Source organism: Hylobates moloch, unplaced genomic scaffold (assembly GCF_009828535.3).
Source record: "Hylobates moloch isolate HMO894 unplaced genomic scaffold, HMol_V3 SCAFFOLD_8, whole genome shotgun sequence".
NCBI classification, from domain to species: Eukaryota; Metazoa; Chordata; class Mammalia; order Primates; family Hylobatidae; genus Hylobates; species Hylobates moloch.
The window spans coordinates 66,209,441-66,230,291 of NW_026652283.1; the positions used below are offsets into that span (position 1 = coordinate 66,209,441).

General features: G+C 48.4%; 1 protein-coding gene across 1 annotated transcript in view; it reads right to left on the reverse strand.

Annotated features, from left to right (window-relative positions):
• RCSD1 (RCSD domain containing 1) overlaps positions 1 to 20,851 on the reverse strand; it is a 76,304-nt gene that overhangs the window by 4,664 nt on the left and 50,789 nt on the right. Inside the window, exons 2-5 of the mRNA XM_032161094.2 lie at positions 17,598 to 17,699; positions 11,482 to 11,553; positions 7,314 to 7,517; positions 3,447 to 4,184 (exon numbers count right to left, since the gene is read on the reverse strand). Coding sequence (XP_032016985.1) covers positions 3,447 to 4,184; positions 7,314 to 7,517; positions 11,482 to 11,553; positions 17,598 to 17,699 — 1,116 coding nt within the window. The remainder of the gene's footprint in view (positions 1 to 3,446; positions 4,185 to 7,313; positions 7,518 to 11,481; positions 11,554 to 17,597; positions 17,700 to 20,851) is intronic.

The window sequence follows — 20,851 nt, forward strand, 5'->3', positions numbered from 1 at the left end:
AAAAAAAAAAAAAAAAAAAAAAAAAAAAAAAAAAGAAAGAAACTAGGCAATTGGGTTAAGTGGCATCAAAGTTTGGCATCTCAGAGATGACTGAGAGGAAAAGCATTCCTCTCATTCCATTCAGGTGGCGCTCCACCTGAGCTGCCTGTTTGGGAGGAGCATGCTCTTGAGGTTGCTGGGCATTCTCTTCCCCTGCCTAAGGCTCTGTTGGGAATATGGAAGTGGCAAGGCTTGAGAGATTACCAGTGAGCCTGCCCCAGAGCTCCTGGAGTCCCTGCAGGAAGACTTCTACCTGAGGCCTCCCTGAAGCAGCCCTCTTCCCTACTAGCTTTTCAACCAAAGTGACTTTTCAACCCTTCAGGATTGGAAGATGCTGTCAGTGAGATGGGGAGGTCTCTTGGCAAGGCAGGTGTCTCCTAACCTGAAAATAAGATGTGGCAACCACTGGCAGGTGACTACTTGGACCCAGTGACTTCATCCTCAAAAAGGACTAACAGGTTGGGGCATGTATTTGCCTTCTCTAGACCTGGTGGAATCTCTCAGTTCCAGAAGATCCTAAATCTAAAGATTGCTTACTTAGAATAGAAAGTGTTTTTTTTTTTGTTTGTTTTGTTTTTTGTTTTTTTGAGATGGAGTCTTGCTCTGTCACCCAGGCTGGAGTGCAGTGGCACGATCTCCGCTCACTGCAAGCTCTGCCTCCCGGGTTCACGCCATTCTCCTGCCTCAGCCTCCTAAGTAGCTGGGACCACAGGCGCCCACAACCACGCCTGGTTAATTTTTTTTTGTATTTTTAGTAGAGACGGGGTTTCACTGTGTTAGCCAGGATGGTCTTGATCTCCTGACCTTGTGATCCGCCTGCCTCAGCCTCCCAAAGTGCTGGGATTATAGGTGTGAGCCACCACGCCCGGCACTAGAATGGAAGGTGTTAAAGAAATCTGGAGTACCTCTGCCTAACAACTTAACCCAGGGGTCTCAGTCATACTTGATGAGTCTTTGGGACTCACACATTTTTCTCCCTGATCTAGCATGAGTGAGAATAATGTGAGGGCCCCAGGAGATCCTCTAAACACATCAACTCCTCTTATACCTGTACTTCTATCATTAGAGATTATTTCTTTTGGGTCAGACAATTTTCTATCTTGTTTTAAAATTCATTCATTCACTCAACAAAGATTTTTTACAGAACCTACTATGTTCCAGGTTCTGTAGCAGGTGCTGGAGATGCAGTGAGGAAAAGGAGTAGAGAAATACAATTAAAAAATACACAGGAGAATTTCAAATAGTGATGTGTTCTATGATAAAAGTAGAATCATGGGAGAGAGTAAGTGATGGGATGGAGGGAGGTCCGCTTAGACTGAGTGGCACAGACAGGCCTCAGTGAGAAGGGACCATCTGAGCTGAGCTCTGAGCTGTGGGTAAGAAGCGGCCCTGTAAGGATCAGAAGGAATGTCCCATGCAGAGGGGACAGCAAGGATAGAGCTCTGAAGTGGGAATAAGCTTGCTGTATTTGAAGAACAAAAAGACCTCAGCATGGCTGGAGCACAGTGAGGGGGAGAGTCAGGGAGAGGTGGGTACATCCAATCCAAACCCATAATACCTGCGAATTTGACCTTATTGGAAAAAGGTTCTTTGCAGCTGTAACTAAGAATCTCAAGACAAGATCATTCTGGATTTAGGGTGGACTCTACATCTAATGACTGACATCTTTATAAGGGGGAGAAGGGGGACTATGAGACACACAGTAACAGTGAAAGGCCATGTGATGGAGATGGAGGCAGAGACTGGAGTGGTGCATCTAGACGCCAAGAGATGCCATGAATTGCAGCAGCCACCAGGAGCCAGAGGAGGCAAGGGAGAATTCCAAGAGTTGCAGGCAGCCACCAGAACTTAGGGGAGAGGAACAGATTCTCCCCCAGAACTGCTAGAGGAAACCAACCCAGCCAACAACTTAATTTTGAAGGCCTGAACTGTAGAACTGTAAGAGAGTATATTTCTATTGTTTTGAGCCACCAAGTTTGTGGTAATTTTTTATGGCAACCCTAATACAAGAGGTGAATAATTTTAGCAAAGAGCAGTTGATCTAAAAAACAAACCAAACCTGCTGGTTGCTGTCCAGAGAATGGATTATATAGGCAGGGGGAAAAAAGAGTGGAAGCAGGAAGCCAGAAAAGAGGCTACTGTAAGGCTGGGCGCAGTGGCTCACGCCTGTAATCCCAGCAGTTTAGGAGGCCAAGGCAGGTGGATCACGAGGTCAGGAGATCGAGATCATCCTGGCTAACATGGTGAAAGCCCATCTCTACTAAAAATACAAAAAATTAGTCAGGCGTGGTGGTGGGCGCCTGTGGTCCCAGCTACTCGGGAGGCTGAGGCAGGAGAGTGGCGTGAACTCGGTAGGCAGAGCCTGCAGTGAGCCGAGATTGCACCACTGCACTCCAGCCTGGGCAACAGAGGGAGACTCCTTCTCAAAAAAAACAAAAACAAAAACAAAAAACAAACAAACAAACAAAAGAGGCTACTGTAGCAGGAAGCTGATAGTGGTGTGAGTAAATGAACGCATGAATGAATGAATGCACTAAGAAAAGCAAAGGGGGAAACAGTTGTGGGTGACTGACTTGATGAGATTGTTAGGGACTCTGCAGAGCTGGTTCTGCTCTTAAAGCATAGATAGGTGAGCTCAAGATGGGCTTCCTGGGAGCTGGTGGGGAGCAGACAGGTGTAGGGGAAAGGGCCAGTAAGTGCAGGCCCAGGCAGGAGGGCAGGGACTGAGTCACCCCGTCCTCCTCGTGTGCAGCAGATGCCCAATTCCTGAGAGACAGTGAACGCCCCAATATCACATGCAGCCTCTTTCTCTGAGGGCCAACTCAAATGCTACCTTGGCCCTGAAGCATCCCCAACTTTTTGTCCCATCCACACACAAATTGTTTCTGCTACCCTTGCACTTTGGGCTTCCCTAGGAATACCCCCTGTCCACTGCCCTATTCCACCTTGTTCATGCACACAAAAGAGCTGCTGGTCTCATGTGCTAAACTGAGATGATTTTTAGAAAGGAGCTCCCCTTTCTTTTTCATCTCTGGATCCCCTGCAGCAGCACGCCCAGACTCCTGCACTCAGCAGGCTTCTATAGATGCTTGCAGGCCTCAGTTACTGAGCCATGCCAAGGCTCGGTCACTCCACACACACCCAGAAGCTTGCCAGAACTCCAAGTCAGTGAGAAGTTGGCAAGAGCACAAGACACACTTCCCCTTTGTGTCCTGTTGTCCCCTCAGCCTCAGCGACAGCCTTTCTCCAACCAGTTGGCACGAGGCAGGAGCTTGGCACCTTTGTTTCTGCATATCGAGCTGATTTGTGAAGGGACTGTATGGAACAGGGCATGTGACAGAGGCACACATGCCTCTACTACTGGCCCTGGCACTGCCTTCTGCATGTGAAAGAGCCAGGCCACCTACCTCCGGCTTGGGGACCGCTGGCTCACTCTGGACCTCACTGCTGGTCTCCAGCTGGGCAGGGCCAGTCTGGGGGCTGCAGCCTGGCTCGAGCACTGCTCCCTCCTGTTTTTTTTCCTTGCCTTTTTCCTGCTTGGGGACATCTCCGCCCTTCACTCCTCCAGGGGGATTATGGGGGGTCTCCTTCCCTGCAGATCCCTCCTCCAGCTTCTTTGTTTCTTGGCTCTCATGTTCAGGTCCCGCCTCTTCATTTTGCACCCTCTCCCCTTTCACCTCTGTAGCCTTTTCCATCTCTGCTTGCTCTCCAGCTGGCTTTTCCTCCCTGGGACTCCCACACCTATTTTCTGCCTCTGGGCCAGAGGTCTGGGATGCTTCCAGGGCCTCCTCTTGGGCCGGGTGCTGGCCGTCCACCTCCTCTGAATTCCGCCTGGCCTTTTCACCGTTCTTGGCTTCCTCTGTGGCCCTGTCCTCCTCCTGCTTCTCTGTCCTGCTGGGTGACCTCAGAGGAGGCTTTTCAGCAGTTCCCAGGGTTCTCACTCCCTCTCCTGCTCCCTCACTGGACGAAGGGGATCCTGGGGCCTTGCTCTTGGATGGCAACACCTCATCCCCATCCTCTTCCTTAGCACCGTTCTGCTGAGATGACTCCGCCTCCCTGAAATCTCCAAGTTCCCCACAGTCTGACTGTGACCTTCGGAATCGCCTGGAGGGAGGGCGCCTTTTGATTGAGCCCCTCGTCCGCACCTAGGAGAAAGTGTTAAGGAAAATTATCCAGAAACTCGTAAAAAAAGGCCAAGAGGAGGACTGTATGCACTTTCAATGTCAGTCTGGTGCACTGCTTCACAAGTCCATGCAAGGACCATTTAATTTTCCAGGAGAACGTATCATTGTTTGCTATTTATTTTGGGTTAGAGCCATGTGGGATTGTGAAATCACATGGTGACCTGCAGACTTTTATTTTGTGAAGATGCAAATGCTTTCCATTCCGTAAAAAACAAAAACAAAGACTCATGATTTTATTGCACTGTAAAACATTAACCAGTTTGGTGTCTAATTTAGTAATTTTATTCTGACACTTAAAAAAAATTTTTGCCGGGCATGGTGGCTCACACATGTAATCCAGCACTTTGGGAGGCTGAGGCAGGAGGATCGCTTGAGCTCAGGAGTTCAAGATCAGCCTGGGCAACATAGCGAGACTCCATCTCTACTGAAAGTAAGAAAAATTAGCTGGGCGTGCTGGTGCATGCCTGTGGTCCCAGCTACCTGGGAGGCTGAGATGGGAATACAGCTTGAGCCTAGGAGATTGAGGCTTCAGTAAGCTGTCATCAGACCACGGCACTTCAGCCTGGGCAACACAGAAAGACCCTGCATTTAAAAAAAAAAAAAAGAAATTGTCTAATTGTCTATAAATAACCAGTTCTTCAAATGCTGTTTGACTAAGTGTTACCATCTTACAAGTTTCCTCATAAATTGACATATTGAATAAAATCTCTCTCTATTTTGCATGAGAGTCAGACTTTTATCTTGTGAAGATGCAAAATGCTTTCTATCCAGTAAAAAAGATAACTTATGATTTTATTGCACTGTAAAATTTTGAAAAATTTGAAAATTGTGCTTTTGAAAATTATACTTTGACAAAGATGAATCACACTGAGAAAAGGGTTAGAGACCTGCTGATGGCCAGGCCCTGGTGCAGGGACCTCAGGGGTGCTGAGCTGGAGACCTGGTGACCAGCTTCTTCTCTTGCCTAACTCTGCCCTTCCTGGCCCCCATGAAGCTGGCGGATACTGGGAAACCTGAGCAGCCAGATTCCTTTGCTTCTAGAACTTAGGTCCACCACTGTCAGAAGCTGTTTTTCAGGAGCACCAGCAGAGCTGCCTGAAGGTGATCTCTCTGGCAGGCACGTGAATCTCAGAATCAGGCCTCTTCTCAGCTCATCAGACTTAGTCAAAGGTGCAATGGAAATGTTCACATCAGATACCCTACCTATCAGAGTGATGCATCCTTTAAAAATCAGTATGTAAGTGGGCTGGGCGTGGTGGTGCACGCCTGTAATCCCAGCACTTTGGGAGGCATAGGCCAGCAGATCACTTGAGCCCAGGAGCTGCAGGAGCCTGGTTGAAGACATGGCAAAACGCTGTCTCTACAAAAAATACAAAACAAGGCGTGGTGGTGCATGCCTGTAGTCCTAGCTACTAGGAGGCTTGCCTGAGCCCAGGAGGTGGGTGTTGCAATAAGCCAATATTGCACCACTGCACTCCAGCCTGGGTGACAGAGGAAGACCCTGCCTCAAAAAAAAATTTAGTATGTAAAATAAATTTTTGTAAATGTTATTTTCCCACTGATTTACATTTTGGTATTTGTCAGTCCCAGTTTCCCATCTAAGAGGTTTGGAATGAATATTTGGTTTTTTTTGTTTGTTTGTTTTTTGTTTTTGTTTTTGTTTTTTTTGAGACGGAGTCTCGCTCTGTCGCCCAGGCTGCAGTGCAGTGGTGCAATCTCGGCTCACTGCAAGCTCCGCCTCCCGGGTTCACGCCATTCTCCTGCCTCAGCCTCTCCGAGTAGCTGGGACTACAGGCACCCGCCACCACACCCGGCTAATTTTTTTTGTATTTTTAGTAGAGACGGGGTTTCACCGTGGTCTCGATCTCCTGACCTCGTGATCCGCCCGCCTCGGCCTCCCAAAGTGCTGGGATTACAAGCGTGAGCCACCGCGCCCGGCGGAATGAATACTTGTTTTATCAGGGCCTCCCAAGCCCTTTCCTGAGACCATGATTGGGCCAGCTCTGGAAAGTTATCAAGGCCCCAGCCCTCATGACCAACAGGGTTCCAAAATAACTTCCCCTTGCTGCTGTCAGAAGGCTGAAGTCTCCAGGCATTATGACCAGGCAGCAGCTCCTCCCTCCCTGCCTCACCCTGTGAGAAGATGCGGCTCTCTCTGAAGGTTCCTCTCTGCCTTCAGGGGTCTCCATCACCCTGGCTGGGGGGCTTCCACTCTGGCCCTAGCCGGCAGGCTCAAGCCTGCCTGAACCCCTCCTTACCACTAGTTTATTTCCTTGAGTCCTCCCTGTTTTTACACATTTGCTTTTTTTTTTTTTTGCTAGCTGGACTTCCTAGAATGGCCTAGAAGATCTCATTTCTCCATCATTAATTTTAAAGCCACACCCGTTTAGCATTCCCTGGCACCAGACCTCCGGAAGTCTTGGCCTTTGCTTGGCCCTGGCCCACATTTGTTGGCTACCTGCTTGGCCCCGATCTCTGATCCTTACCTCCTCCCAGCACGGTGAGGGATGTGATGAAAGCTCACACAGAGGACCAGGGTTGCATCTGTAGAAATGCACCCTGTCAAGTCATTTTTGCAAAGGGAACAGTTTGGATGTTCTTTAACTGGGGCAAGCTGCAGGAAGAATGATTTGAGTCCACACTGGGACACTTAGGACTATTCACACCAGGCCAGACAGGACGTTTTGGAGTTCTAGGGATGCTGCCCAGCATTCTGTGCAAATCACTGATCAGGCCTTTAGCTTTTGCATTCAGCTTTTGACTTTAATGAACTATGCAGCTGGGATCAGTCCTGAATTTCCATACCTTTCTCCACAAAGGAGAGAGCACGCCATCCCCCAGGCTTGTCTTGGGGTTGAATGGCACAGTTACAGCGAGGGGAGATGAGCCAGTTCGTCGAGGAAGAAGGTGATCCTAGCTCAGAAATCACTTGCAAAGGAGAGGAGAAATTTCACTTGGGTTAACACGCAGCTCTGACAGTAACTCCGAATGTTTCCTCCTTTCTCCAGGACAACAGGGTAGAGAAAATTCAGGGGTGCCAGTGCCCACATTTCCACAGACATACAGCCATAATCTGGAGCTAGAATTTACCTTGTTGTAACAGGGCAGATGACTGCCTTCAGGGGGCTGGTCGAAGCTGACAGGCACCTCCTCTGCCTCGTTGGGCCGAGACCGCACACCAGGGCTGCTGGGGGTAGAAGGTGGGCTGTGAAATGGCGACACCATGGCCTTGAGTCCAGGACTCTTGGGTGAGGCCCCAGGCAGCAAAGCAGCTGGGTCAAAGGTTAAATTGGCCTGTCAAGAAAAGATAAACAATTTCAAATAGGACTAGGGAGAAGATGAGAGCCTCTACTTTAGCTTGTTGGTTACCTGGCCTCAGGCCTGGTTGAGACTGGGTAACACCAGGCTTTTCATGCTACTTCCCAACCAATTATCCACTGTCCCATCATGGCCTGCTCTTGGAAGCATTGCCTACTCCATCCTCCTTCTGCTACCTGGCTTGCCACAGGCTGCATTCCAAAATGCTCAGCCAGCACTGATGAGGATCCAACAAAAATGTCCCGGAACAAGCTCAACTTATCAACAAAGTGGCGAAGCAGCAACTGCCAGGAGCACCTATGGCACCAAGATCTCACAGGAAGTCAGGCTCTGTGATCACCTTTCTCATCAGAGTCAATAGCACTCACTCCCACTGGATGCCTACTATTGCCGGGCACATGTAGCTGTGTCCTCCACAGCAACCCCACACGTTCAGCTGTGTTCTCATTGCACAATCAAGAAAGTGGCTAAGGGATCTGCCCTGAGATTCACACCAGGTCTGATTCTCCCTCAACCTCCAGGTATCAGGTTCCCTCTTAATAGACGGCAGAGTGGTGGACACAGTAGGCCACTGAGCTCCAGGAAGAAGGCAGTGGGACACACCATAGTATGAGCCACAACTTGGGGTATCAAGGTACAGGTGTGTGTGACCTGATCAAAATGAAAGGCAGCCAAATGGGAGAGTCACCCAAAGGTAACGAAAGCCTCAGGGAGTCTTGAATTTGGTTGGGGAGGAGGCAGGTGGTCCTAGATGCCCGAATGTGTCCATGGGGAGAACGTGCGTGAGAGTCCGATCCTCTTTAAGGCCATCTAGGGTGCTTCTCCTGCCCTCTGCATTCCCAAATCACCACAGAGCTGCGTCCTGCAGACCCTGTGGCAGTGCCGAACCAGGAGACAGAGCCGATTTGAGACTTCACAGAGAAGGGATGGAGTGTGAGGGGCAGACGGTGCAATGGGAAGTATGTGGGTTTTCCATACCGACAGATCTGACTTTAAATACTGGATCTTTCACTTAATAGCAGTGTGACCTTCAGGCCTTCAGCAAGTCCAACAGCCTTTCTGAATCTCAGATTCTTTGTCTGTCCACACCTTTTGGCCTGACTTCCAAAGTCTTTTCTATCTGGTCCCTGTGTACTCTCTCCTGCCCCACACTCACACCCTCTCCCTCCCTGCTCCCCTTGGCCACCTTCCCACCTTCCACCAGCCAGACTCTGCTGTCCTGGAGAACTCCTATGTATACTTTAGGACTTGCAGACTTGAAAGCATTGCACAAGTTTAGAAGGGTGTTAGTGTTTTCATTGTGATCTTAAGAAAGAAGGTATCATATAGACAAGACTGAGTCATGGTAAGAGTTCAACATATAAAATACGAAAGTTAAATAGCATACTAGCTCAAACCACGTCAAAAAGCAGCATAAGAAGCTGGGTGCAGTGGTGTGTGCCTGTAATCCCTGCTACACAGGAGGCTGAGGTGGGAGGATTGCTTGAGCCCAGGAGTTTGAGACTTTGAGTCTATCCAGGGCAACAAAGCAAGACCCTGTCTCAAAAAAAAAAAAAAAAAAAGCAGCATATGGGGAGTACCCAGGGGAGGATTTGGAGCATGGTTGCTGTGCAGGTTGATATGCTGGCATGGCTGAGAGGGCTTCATGGCAGAGGGGGTTCACTGGACCTTAAAGGAAATGCTCTTCTCTAAATTTCAAGCAGAGAATTTCCCTCTGTAAGACTGCTTGCAAATAAAATGGATGCTGACAGCAGAAAAGTTGAATTGTGAATTTTGGGCTATCCTAAAAAAGAAAATCCCTAGTTCATAATTCATTCAGTAGAATAGTTAGAAGAAAATCTAGCTGGCGATGCATTTCTTAGCTGTTTCTCCCACATATTCCCAACAAAGTAAGGTTCCTATGGGATTTGGCTAAGTTGTTGTTCTATTGCTGACAATCTTAATGAGATTGGACAACTAGACATCCAAACCACATTCTCAAGTTGTTGTGTTTCCCCAAAGACTCATTAATGACTAGAAAAAGGAATGGGTCCAAAACTACAGGGTGCAGAACATTTGGTAACTGGTTTCTGGCACTTAAATGAGGGCTAGGGTGGGCTACAGGGAGGCAGAGTAGGAGTCCGGGACTACATCCCTCAGCTGGATGCTAGGAGTGGTGCTGGAGTTCTGGGATTGCTTCTGAGAGACCCCCGTTACGTATTTAGGAGCCCTGCAGCCTCCTGAAGTGAAAGGTAGCACCAGCCTATTCCTGTAGCCGGGTGGAATCAGGGCTTCTCAGTTTGAATTAAATTTCAGGTAGATACTGCAGAGCCCTCCCCACCCTCCACAGGGTAGGCTCATGGCCAGAAACCAGAGATGCTTGCCTTAATCCCCAATCAGGCTGGGATCCAAATCCCTAGGCTCTCCCATGGCTGGGAACTACAGAGGCTGTGGCTATTCGTCTTGACACCTCTAATGCCTTCAGAATGAAGTTGGTGAGCCAGTGCTCTTAGTTGGGCCTGGATGGGAGGTATGGTGCACAAGAGGCTTGTTTCTTCTCCTGGTTGGCTGGACAGAGGGTGGGGTGAAAACAGGAGCCTCTCCTACAGCCCCCACCTGGACATAACATGCCTACCTTTCCTCTGCACTTTAGCTTCTGCCATTCCCCCATGGGGAACATCTTCCTCCCTCCTTTTCAGCCATCCATCCCTTAAGGACGGGCTCAGGACATAGGTGTTTCATAAAACATTCATTAATTACTCTGGCCCTCTCCACTCTCTTCTTGCTCTGAAATTCTAGAATGGTGGGTCTCACCTGGGATCAGGGATGGGAGACGATTTTGCCCCCAGGGGACATTTGACAATTCCTAGAGACATTTTTCATTGTCCCAACTTGTTGGAGAGTGCTACTGGCATCAGTGGGTAGGACCAGGGATGCTGCTAAACATCTTGCAGTGCACGAGACAGCTCCTGCAACAACACTATCCAGCTCGAGTAATGCCAAGGCTGAGAAATCCTGGTCTCGAGCAGAGGAGCTGGGCAGTGACCCGCAGTGGAGATCTCTGGCATCAGCTCGTTTTATTATATCACCTGTGAAAGCTCTGTCTCCACAAGACTGTGAGCTCAGGGCCAGTGTCTTCTGCTTAATTATAGTCCCAGGGAGCCAGCCAGCCCCGGGCATGGTGGGCGAGGGCTCTGGGCACACAGGGTTACTGGTGGAGAGGTTGGACAGGATGCCCAGACAAATTTGTCCATACTGGTACAGTGTGCAGCAGCTGAACACCATAGGGCTGAAATGGTTTGTGGCTGCATTCAGGCCTTGGGAGAGAGGGCTTGGCTATTTTGGAAGTGTTTATTGCAACTATGGTGTCCTTTCCCTTAAGACTCTTTTTTTTTCTTTTCATTTTTGGAGACAGGAGCTTACTCTGTTACTCAGGCTGGAGTGTAGTGAAGCGACCTCAGCTCAATGCAGCCTCAACCTCCTGGGCCCAAGCGATCCTCCCACCTCGGCCTTCAGAGTAGCTGGTACTACAGGTGCACATCACCATGCCTGGCTAATTTTAAAATTTTTTGTAGAGATGGTGTCCCACTATGTTGCCCAGGCTGGTCTTGAACTCCTGGGCTCAAGTGATCCTCCAGCCTCAGCCTTCCAAAGTGCTGGGATTATAGGATTGAGCCCAGCCCTATACAGACTCTTGAGGCATCCTGTTATCCATCAACCCCCACCACAAAATGTCAAATACATGAGCTTATGCTTGATGTGGTCCTTATGTTAGTTCTTTTCCCTCAGGCAGGACTGTGAGATCCTTATCGTTTACTGCAATTTGATCACTGGCTGATTATCGAGGCCAATTATCCAGGTGACACATAGGCTACCCCTATGAGCCTCAAAGTCATGCAAATTTTGGATAAGAAGTGGAGTTAGATAAAAGGTAGCAATAGACAATGAATTCTGCACTTACCTGAAGCTTCTCAATCAGAGGCGAGCTCTTGACCTTGAATTTAGGAGGGTGGCTTGCATTGGGTGGTGATTTCTATGGAGCAAATCAACCAAAACAACCAGATAAGTAAGGTAAGGAAAGTGGGGTTCTGGTTGGAACCCAAAAGCCACAGGCAGAAGGAGAAGAGAAGTTGATGTTGCCACTTTCTCATTAGTTCAGTAGCCCACACACTTCATTAGGGCCTGGGCGACATGAACTTTCCCCCTCCCTCCCTCATCCCACCACAGCAAGATCTTCGAATCAGAATCAGAGAAGTCAGCGCCGACATCCTTAACACAGAAGGTCTCTCCCAGGAAGGGTGACTTCATTGTCGTTATGAGGGAAAACTATATCTGAGCAAGATCTTCACCTCATGACCTTCAACACTGTGAATCAACAATTTGGGGAATTTCAAAGAGAAAGGACAAAAATTACCATCCTGTTTGTCATACACACAACAAGAAACTAGACCAGGAAGAGAGAGGTATGACTGGAATTCCTCCCTGGACCTAGTGATATTTTGGAAAATCCCATCGATGGCATGATTTATAAATTATGATTTTCCAAAATGTTGAATATTCTTTTTTTTTCTTTTTGATACAGAGTCCTGCTTGTTCCCCAATCTGGAGTGCAGTGGCGCAATCTTGGCTCACTGCAACCTCTGCCTCCTGGGTTCAAGAAATTCTCCTGTCTCTGCCTCCCGAGTAGCTGGAATTACAGGCACGCACCACCATGCCTGACTAGTTTTTGTATTTTTAGTAGAGACAGGGTTTCACCATGTTGGCCAGGCTGGTCTCGAACTCCTGACCTCAGGTGATCCACCCACCTCTGCCTCCCAAAGTGCTGGGATTACAGGCGTGAGCCACCACGCCCAGCCTCAATATTCTTTTTAACCAAGTAAACATTTACTGAGTATTTACTACGTTCCAGACATTGTGTGGGTCATACAAAGATGAGCATGATTCAGTCTCGGCCGCAGAAGCAGTCCGTGGCTGATGCATGTGCTACATAATCATACGTACTCTCTGTTAGTTGTAGATATTTTTGTGATGAATGAATGCCAGGAATCTTGTCTGCCTTTGAGATCTATATCATGTAAAAATATTAACTCTGTGTTTTGCATAAAATCCCCACAAATATGTGAGAATGGTGACAGTGATAGGATGATGATGAAGAAAAGGAAGAGGATGACTTCCATGTGGTTGGACAGAGGCCAAGGCAGAGAAGGGATCTCCCCATAGTGTGGAGACCAATGTGTATGACCTACTCCTTGACCCCATGTACTAATTTTCCTTAACTATAAGAAGAAGAACTACACTGATCTCCTAAGAAAGATTCTGAGATATTTATGATGTGAGATGATTGTATTTTAGTGACGGAAGGAGGGAGGCTCACTCAACTGAACTCCTTGTGATCTTTTTACAGCCCAACACCAAGGGAGAGCATGGGCTGGACTCACAGGATCCCCACTCCTTCTAATTCTAGTTTTGGCAGGAGCCAGACGATGCCCCTGGCCTCCGCCTCCTCTACCACAATGCAGCTGGGTGGGAATACATGATTCTAAGGACTCCCGCTGCCTCTGCCTCCATGCGTCTTCACTGTCAGGTATGTTCCTATAGCAGTCTTTCAAGGAGCTTTTTATCTAGGATGAGTATAAAGAGCTTCCAGCCCCAATGAAAGTGCCCTTAGTTTCTGTGCTTTACAGGGAAATTTCACATGGGCTGGGGTTTTCAGAGAAACTTTAAGAAACTGCAGCAACAATTTTGCTGATAAAGCTCACTTCACATAATACTATGAGTTCTTCTCTTCCCCGGCTGACCACTGTTTTCTAAAGTCTGTGGAAATTCAGTGGACCCTGCCCCTTAACCACAGTATAGTACTGGGGACCCAGCTGATGCTCCATAAAACCCTATTGATTTGAATTGCAAAGCAGAAAGAATCCAAAATAGCATCTACTGCAGTTCCTGGAAATGACAGCAGGTGGCATCATTACCTTTGCGGTTTAACAAGGGGCTTCAGGCAAGCTAACAATCCGGTGGAGAAAAACCAGCCTTCCATCCCTATATATGTATATATATATATATAGATGTATTTACATGACATTATTACCACGTCTAGAAACTATGGACTAATTTCCAGATGGGAATGCTTTTCAGCCTTTTCTGAGTAGAGGAGGCAGGATCTGTGGCTGCATTAAACACCCCTTTGGCTGGCTCTTCTAGAGAGGAGTAACTGTTGGTCACCCTGCCATCAGGAGGGGCCCTGCAGTCAGCAGGTGCTGTCAGGGGGCTGACCCCACTGTCTCAGACCTGAGCAAGCATAGCGGGTCAGGGATGAAATGACCCTTCCTGGCACTGTGCATTGGGAACCGAGGGGTAGCCTGACTGGGGCCCTCCCTGCAGGCCCCCAAGGTTTCCAGCATTAGAGCACTCTGCAGGCTGAGCTACAGGAGTATGGAAGGAGAAATGTGGACAGCAGCCTCCAATTAGCCCTGCCAGACAAAGCAGGCTGCTCATTTTATTTCTATGTGAATTTCTTTTCTTTCTTTCTTTCTTTTTTTTTTAGAAGGAGTCTTGCTCTGTCACCCAGGCTGGAGTGCGGTGGCGTGATCTTGGCTCACTGCAAGCTCTGCCTCCGGGGTTCACACCATTCTCCTGCCTCAGCCTCCCAACTAGCTGGGACTACAGGCGCCTGCCACCACGCCTGGCTAATTTTTTGTATTTTTAGTAGAGACAGGGTTTCACCATGTTAGCCAGGATGGTCTCAATCTCTTGACCTCGTGATCCGCCCACCTCAGCCTCCCAAAGTGCTGGGATTACAGGCATGAGCCACTACGCCCTGCTTCTATGTGAATTTCAAGGCCGTGAAAAGTCATTGATCCCTGGAGGTAGTGTCCTTTCAATGTGCGAGCAGCCTGTCACTCTAGGCAGGACTTTCTAAAATCCACCCTTGGACTTATCCAGCCCTTGGCCATTATAAACCATTTAACTTCTGGGTGATGTGCCCCATGGGGTGAAACCTGTGAATGCATTTCCACAGAGCTGCCAGGATGGAGCTGTTTAACCCAATCACTAGCCTAACTCCCTCTGCTTTTACTCCAGGGGATAAAACTTCCCTAGCCAGCCTCTCTGATCTATCTGGTTAGTGTTTTTGTCCTCATTTCACAAATAAGAAAACTGATTCGGTATGGTGCGGTGACTTCTCCTGGGCCAAGCCCAGGCTATCAGGGGGCAGCCTCACATTAAGCTCTGAATGCCCATAACCTCAACCCATTGCATAGCAGCAGAGACACCAAGGCCAGAGGTCTCAAGTGGTTACAAGGAGAAGTTACAGAGGTTACAAGGAGAAGTTGATCCTCTGGAAAGAGAAGTTGTTGGTATGTGTTTGGTCACAGCACTGGCTGATGACCCCATAAAGACACAGCATCATATTGTTGGCACTTGAAGAGACCCAAGGAAAACCTCAGTGTTTTTAATCTGTGCTTCTTGGGGTTCTCATCCAAGAATAAGAAGCTTGTTCAGTGGGGAGAGAGTATTCTGAGAGCATTTGGGGCTCCAGGCCTCGCCTCCCCCACCTCACTTGACCTGGGGCAGTGATGAGTTTCTGCTTTATCTCGTGGGCTTCTGCTTATAAGCCTTAGGTTGACAAAAAGGCTTCAAAATCATTGATCTACTTCAGCTGTTTCACTTCATAGATGAGAAAATGTAGGCATTAAGATGCTTGCCCAAGTTCACATAGGGCACCTAATGGCTATTATCAGGATGCTGCTCCCCAAAAAAGAAGGGGGGAATAAAGAGGTTGTTGAAGTGGGATTCGGGAATGACATTGTCTTTGGCTTGCTTGCTGTGTTTTGGGGTTGGCCTCCCAGGTGAGATGACAGAACATACAAATCCATTTCTGGCACAGACTATGATCACAGTGAAGGTTCATGGGTTGCTGGCATAAGGTGTGGAGAAGGCACTCCTGCAGCTACAATTAGATAAATAAAGATAGGAGAATATGCAGGCTAAGAACCTATTACTGTCTATGATCCATGATACCAGAGCCTTTATTAGGTTGGTAACGTTGGCTATTTATATCTGAGGGCAATGAGGCCTCCTGTGCGCTCTGGTTTTCTTCCAGTGATCTTGAACAATAGCCAGGCTTTACAAGGATACTGCAGAACCACGGGGTTTTCTCATGCTTCCGTCCTGCCCTATGTAAGTGTAGCCCCCTTTCCAGGTACCTTCTCCACACCTTATTCCAAAATCATCTAAGTCAGACCTGGGAATAAAACAGAACATTCCTGGCTCCTGAATTGGGTCTGTTAATAATATATGACCCATTCTCTTTGCTAAAATTCTCAGGCTTGGAAAATAGTGTTCCTGTCCTTGACAAATCATAAAGGAGCCTCAGTAAAAGGGAGGAGGGAGGAGCCTAGTTTCCAAAGTAAAGGATTCAGGAAACATTTAAGAGGAGACTCTCTCTGAAATGGAGAAATTCCCTGCACAGAGTCTGAGCTTTAAAGTATGAGTTTGGTGCCGCCTCCTCCAAGAAGGGGAAAGAAAACCCATCACAGCGTCCTCTGAGCCCCAACAGCAGCACTTACCTCCTCACCATTCTGGCCCAGGTCTACCTTGGGGGGGAACAGGGGGAGGGAACAGGGCGGTTTCCTTCGGGTTGGTTTACTGGCTGGTGTCTGGAGGGAGGGCGACAGACAGACACACAGAGAAAAAGAGAGCACTGATCAGGCAACAGGGAGGAAGAGCAAGGAAGTGGAAACTGGTTTCAGGAAGGCCTAGGGATTTAGAAATGTTAGGATGTTAGGGAAGTGTAGGAATATTTAAGAATGGAGGAAGGTAGCGGCGTGTCTTTGGGACAGCCCGCTTCCTACTTAAATTAATTCTATTTACCATCTACCCATTTTGACTTTCACCCTCTCCGCTCCATTTCCTTTCCTGCTAAAACATCCTCTTTTACTTGAGATTCACCAACCTGAATCACACTCAGTTTTCAGGCAGTGCCAACACCTGAGATCAATGCTATCTTCTTTATCCTTTATAACATGCCTATACTGTCTAGAAATCATGAACCTGATCTTTCAGATGGGAAAACAAAACCCCAAAATAGTGCACCTAAAAATGCAAGGCAAATAAGCACTCACTTGCCCCAAGGTGCCACGATAGATTTCTCTCCACCTTGGGGCACCCTTCCCTCATCTCACTTTGTTTGTATTTATTTATTTTGAGACTGAGTTTCGCTCTTGTTGCCCAGGCTGGAGTGCAATGGTACGATCTCGGCTCACTGAAACCTCCGCCTCCTGGGTTCAAGCGATTCTCCTGCTTCAGCCTCCTGAGTAGCTGGGATTACAGGTATGCGCCACCACACCCGGCTAATTTTGTATTTTTAGTAGAGAGGGGGTTTCTCCATGTTGGTCAGGCTGGTCGCGAACTCCCAACCTTAAGTGATCTGCCTGCCTCGGCCTCCCAAAGTGCTGAAATTACAGGCGTGAGCCACCATGCCCGGCCCCCTCATCTCACTTCTAAGGAGCTTCTCACACTGCATGACTGAAGAAAATCTAGCCCAAATCTCTCCAAAGTTAAGACCCTCCCTTGTCACACTTTCCTCTACTGGTCACTGGACGCTCTTCCTTCCTGATCCCTGGTTTCCTATCTGAATGTGCCTTCCTTCAAGTCCTCTCTTCTTTCTCAATTCTCACTTTGGAGTCTGCCCCAGCATTGCCTTGCTCTGGCTACAGGGCAGGAGCTGGCTGTAGAAACTTCTTTATTCTGACGCAGTCCAGGCCTGGCATAGCTGTGTGAGATCTAAGTCTGTATAGGTGGATGATCAAGATGGAAATGGATACAGATGCCCATCTCTGCCCTGTGTCTGATTCCTCCTGGCCAGAGTGCAAGCCTTACCCTGGTGGGGACAGATTCTGCCCAGGCACAGCAGCAGTGAGACATTCCTCACATTCAGAGAAACCCCTCCAGCCCCTGGCTTCTCTTCCTAATTTGGTAACTACCAAGCCTCCTCCCTCCCTCTCCGCTGGGCCTGACCAGGTTTCCCCTTCCTCCTGCCCCCTGCCGAAGAGGCTGCTCTGAAGCGGCCTGACTCACCTCCTTGGCTGCAGCGGCCTGCTCCCTAAACCGCCCGGCCAGCTGGGCCACCGAGGGGGACGCTGAGTTGTCCACATTGGCATTGGTCTCTGCCGGTCTTTCCTGGCAAATCGAGGAGAAGAAACAGTTAATCAGCAAATGGGTACCAGATGCCATGCAAGGCACTTGTTTTGTGGCCGCAAGCAGGAATGCTGTGACAGTGAGGTATTTTAACAGCATTATCCAACTGGCTTCTGCATTCAAGGACTTAAAAAATTCCGTCAATCACATTTAGTGAATATCTACAATGCTCTTGGCCCTGGGTGTGGCTTTGGGGACCTGGAGACAAACAAAACCTGGTTCTGTCCTGGAGGGGTGCCCAGGGATGTTAGAGGCAGTACAGGTCCAATTTTCTCATTCCTCAAAGACCCCACTGGCAAAGGGCAATGTCTGTGACAGTGTATGAGTCTCCTTACCTCATGAACAAGGGTGAGCAAATGTCCTTTATTGAACTTGAAACACATATGTATGTGTCTTATGTTCCCTACTTGAGTGCCATGGGTAAAGAAGTGTTCAGTAAATATTTGTGGAATTTATAAATAAGTGACAAGAGAGCAGATAGCACAGTGGATGGGAGCCAAACTGCCTGGATTCAAGCACTGACTTGCTCCATCTCTTACCAGCTTGGGGACCTGGGGCAAATGGCTTAGCCTTTCTGTGCCTTGACAAGGATGGCTGTAGCACATCCCTCATCAGTTGTTTTGTGGATTAAATGATTTGCTATATACTCAGAGTGTTGGGACAAGGCCTGGGACATCGCAAGTGCTTTGGAAGGGTGGTTGTTATTGTTACTGGTGATGAGTCTTGCCTCCAGTGTGGTCATCAGTTTACCGTGGCTGACCCTCCATTGAGGTGCCCCCAGGTTCCCTGAAGAGGCCAAGATGCACCCCAGGACACCATTTATTCTCATGTACCATTTGTCACCAAGACACACAGAGTAAGTTGGTGATACTGGAAATGGCCAGTTCATTTCTGCCTTGTAACAGGAGGCCTACGTAACCACTTGGTTTGAATAAGATTTTTTACATGTCCAGTCCCGGAGACATTAGGCTTTTGTCTTTTGTCACCATGATGGCAGCATTTCTTACACAGACTTCGAACTCCCCCATCACTTCCCCTCCTTACGTCTAGTCTGAAAATGGGAGGATTTGGGCAGCAATTTGTCTGAGAAAGTCCATCTCTGCCTTTCCCTGGCTCTCGTGGTCTACGAAAACAGAGGATGCTTCTCTCCAGCAGCGAGCTTACTGCCTTGTACACACACACACACACACACACACACTCTTCCATGGCCCTCCTTTTGTGCTAAAAGTGGTATGTCCGAGCTTTCTTATTTGGGTGCTCCCTCCAAAGTAAATAACTTTAGTCATTCTAAGATGCTGTCCCCTTGGAGCAAGGGAGGAGCAGATCTCCTCACCTCCCAGCCACTTCCGGCAGGGAAGTTAAGTTAATGTGGCAAAGCTTTGAGAAGAAGGCTTTGACAGGCCGGACACGGTGGCTCACGCCTATAATCCCAGCACTTTGGGAGGCCGAGGCAGTTGATCACTTGAGGTCAGGAGTTCGAGACCAGTCTGGCCAACATGGTGAAACCCCATCTCTACTAAAAATACAAAATTAGCGGGGGGTTGTGGTGTGCACCTGTAATCTCAGTTACTCGGGAGGCTGATGCAGGAGAATCACTTGAAGCTGGGAGGCAGAGGTTGCAGTGAGCCAAGATCACACCACTGCACTCCAGACTGGGCGACAGAATGAGATTCCGTCTCAAAAAAAAAAAAAAAAAAAAAAGGCTTCATTTAGGGATTTGAAGGAACTGCCGGGGCCATGGGCTTTCTGATCTGCGAACGGCTGTTCTGGAGGAAAAGACACGTACCCCTTTACTGTGGGTTGCTATAATTCAAGCTTATCTCCATCCCAGCCTAACACCAAATGCTGATTTTGCATAAAGATATAAAAGGATTCACCTCTATTCAAGATGCCAGATTTCCCCATGATGCTGGGGGAAAGCCGAGGAATGCGAGGCCCCACCCTGATGAGTTCCCCACTGGGAAGGGCTCCTAGACTTGACCCGTTTTACCCTCACACTTACCACATAAGGAAGTCAGAGAATGGAACAACGAGAAAGAGGCTTGGGGACAGTGTGTGATTAATTGAGCCGTTCTTGGCAAAGACGTTGGCTGATTGGTTTGTCCATCTGTCTAACTTCCTGCCCACATCACAGATCAGTCTCTCTGTCCCCTGCTATTTATGCTTGGGTCCTGCTGACAGTGCACTTTACCTCAGTTTCAAAGGCACCAATCACTGGTGGAGCAGGAAGATAAATTCCAGTTAAAAATAGAGCTGTATAGGAATCAAAAGCTCCTCCCTTACTTCCCTGTCTCAAAACTAGCCTTGGCAAGGGGCTCAGAAGTGAGAGAACTCTGAGGCTTCTGGAAGCATTTAGGGCTTAAAAGCTGGGTTGAAGGAAAGATTCTATTACCTCTGAGTTTGTTTTCCTGGAACCTAGTGAATGGCTTTTCTTTAGACTAAGGACTCCAGAGCTTGTTGAAGCTTGGCAGAACCTCGCACCATCAGCCCCTCTCCAGACAATTCCCATCCTCTTTTGCAGAAGACTGATTGATTATTACCGTCTGCCCTCTGGGCACATTAAACCCAGAGAAGGCAAGTGACAGCCAGAGTCACACAGGACAGGCCAAACAGGATAATCTGTGAAACATCTGACTCCAACTCCTGAGATCCAGTAATGGACATCAGTTAAGTAGCATCATTTGAGAAAGTGCCTTGGCAACTCTAAAGTGCTACACAAATCTCAACATTATTATTAGCCGCTGAGTTGCATAGGTGCGATGGAAGAAGTGTGGTCTTGGGGATGAATCGGGGCTGGCGGCTCAGCCTGTCTGACGCCTTGCCTGGATTTCTGTCTTGCAGTTCTGGCAGGTACAGCTGCTAACCGCCTTCCAGTGTGCTCAGCGCCACACCACCTCAGCCGTGGGCCATGAGCTCTTCATGGCGGTCTTGCTAAAGCTATACCTTCACCTTGACTGTTAGGTCTGAGAACTTCAGTCTCTCTACCTATTCCCAGACTTTCCTGAGACACCCTTAGCCTCTTTGGATTAAATGTTCTTTCTCTGTTTCTGTGGTGTCCATAAAGTACTTAGCACAGAGCCTGAAACATAGCATGTGCTTGGCTGGGCACGGTAGCTCAAGCCTGGAATCCCAGC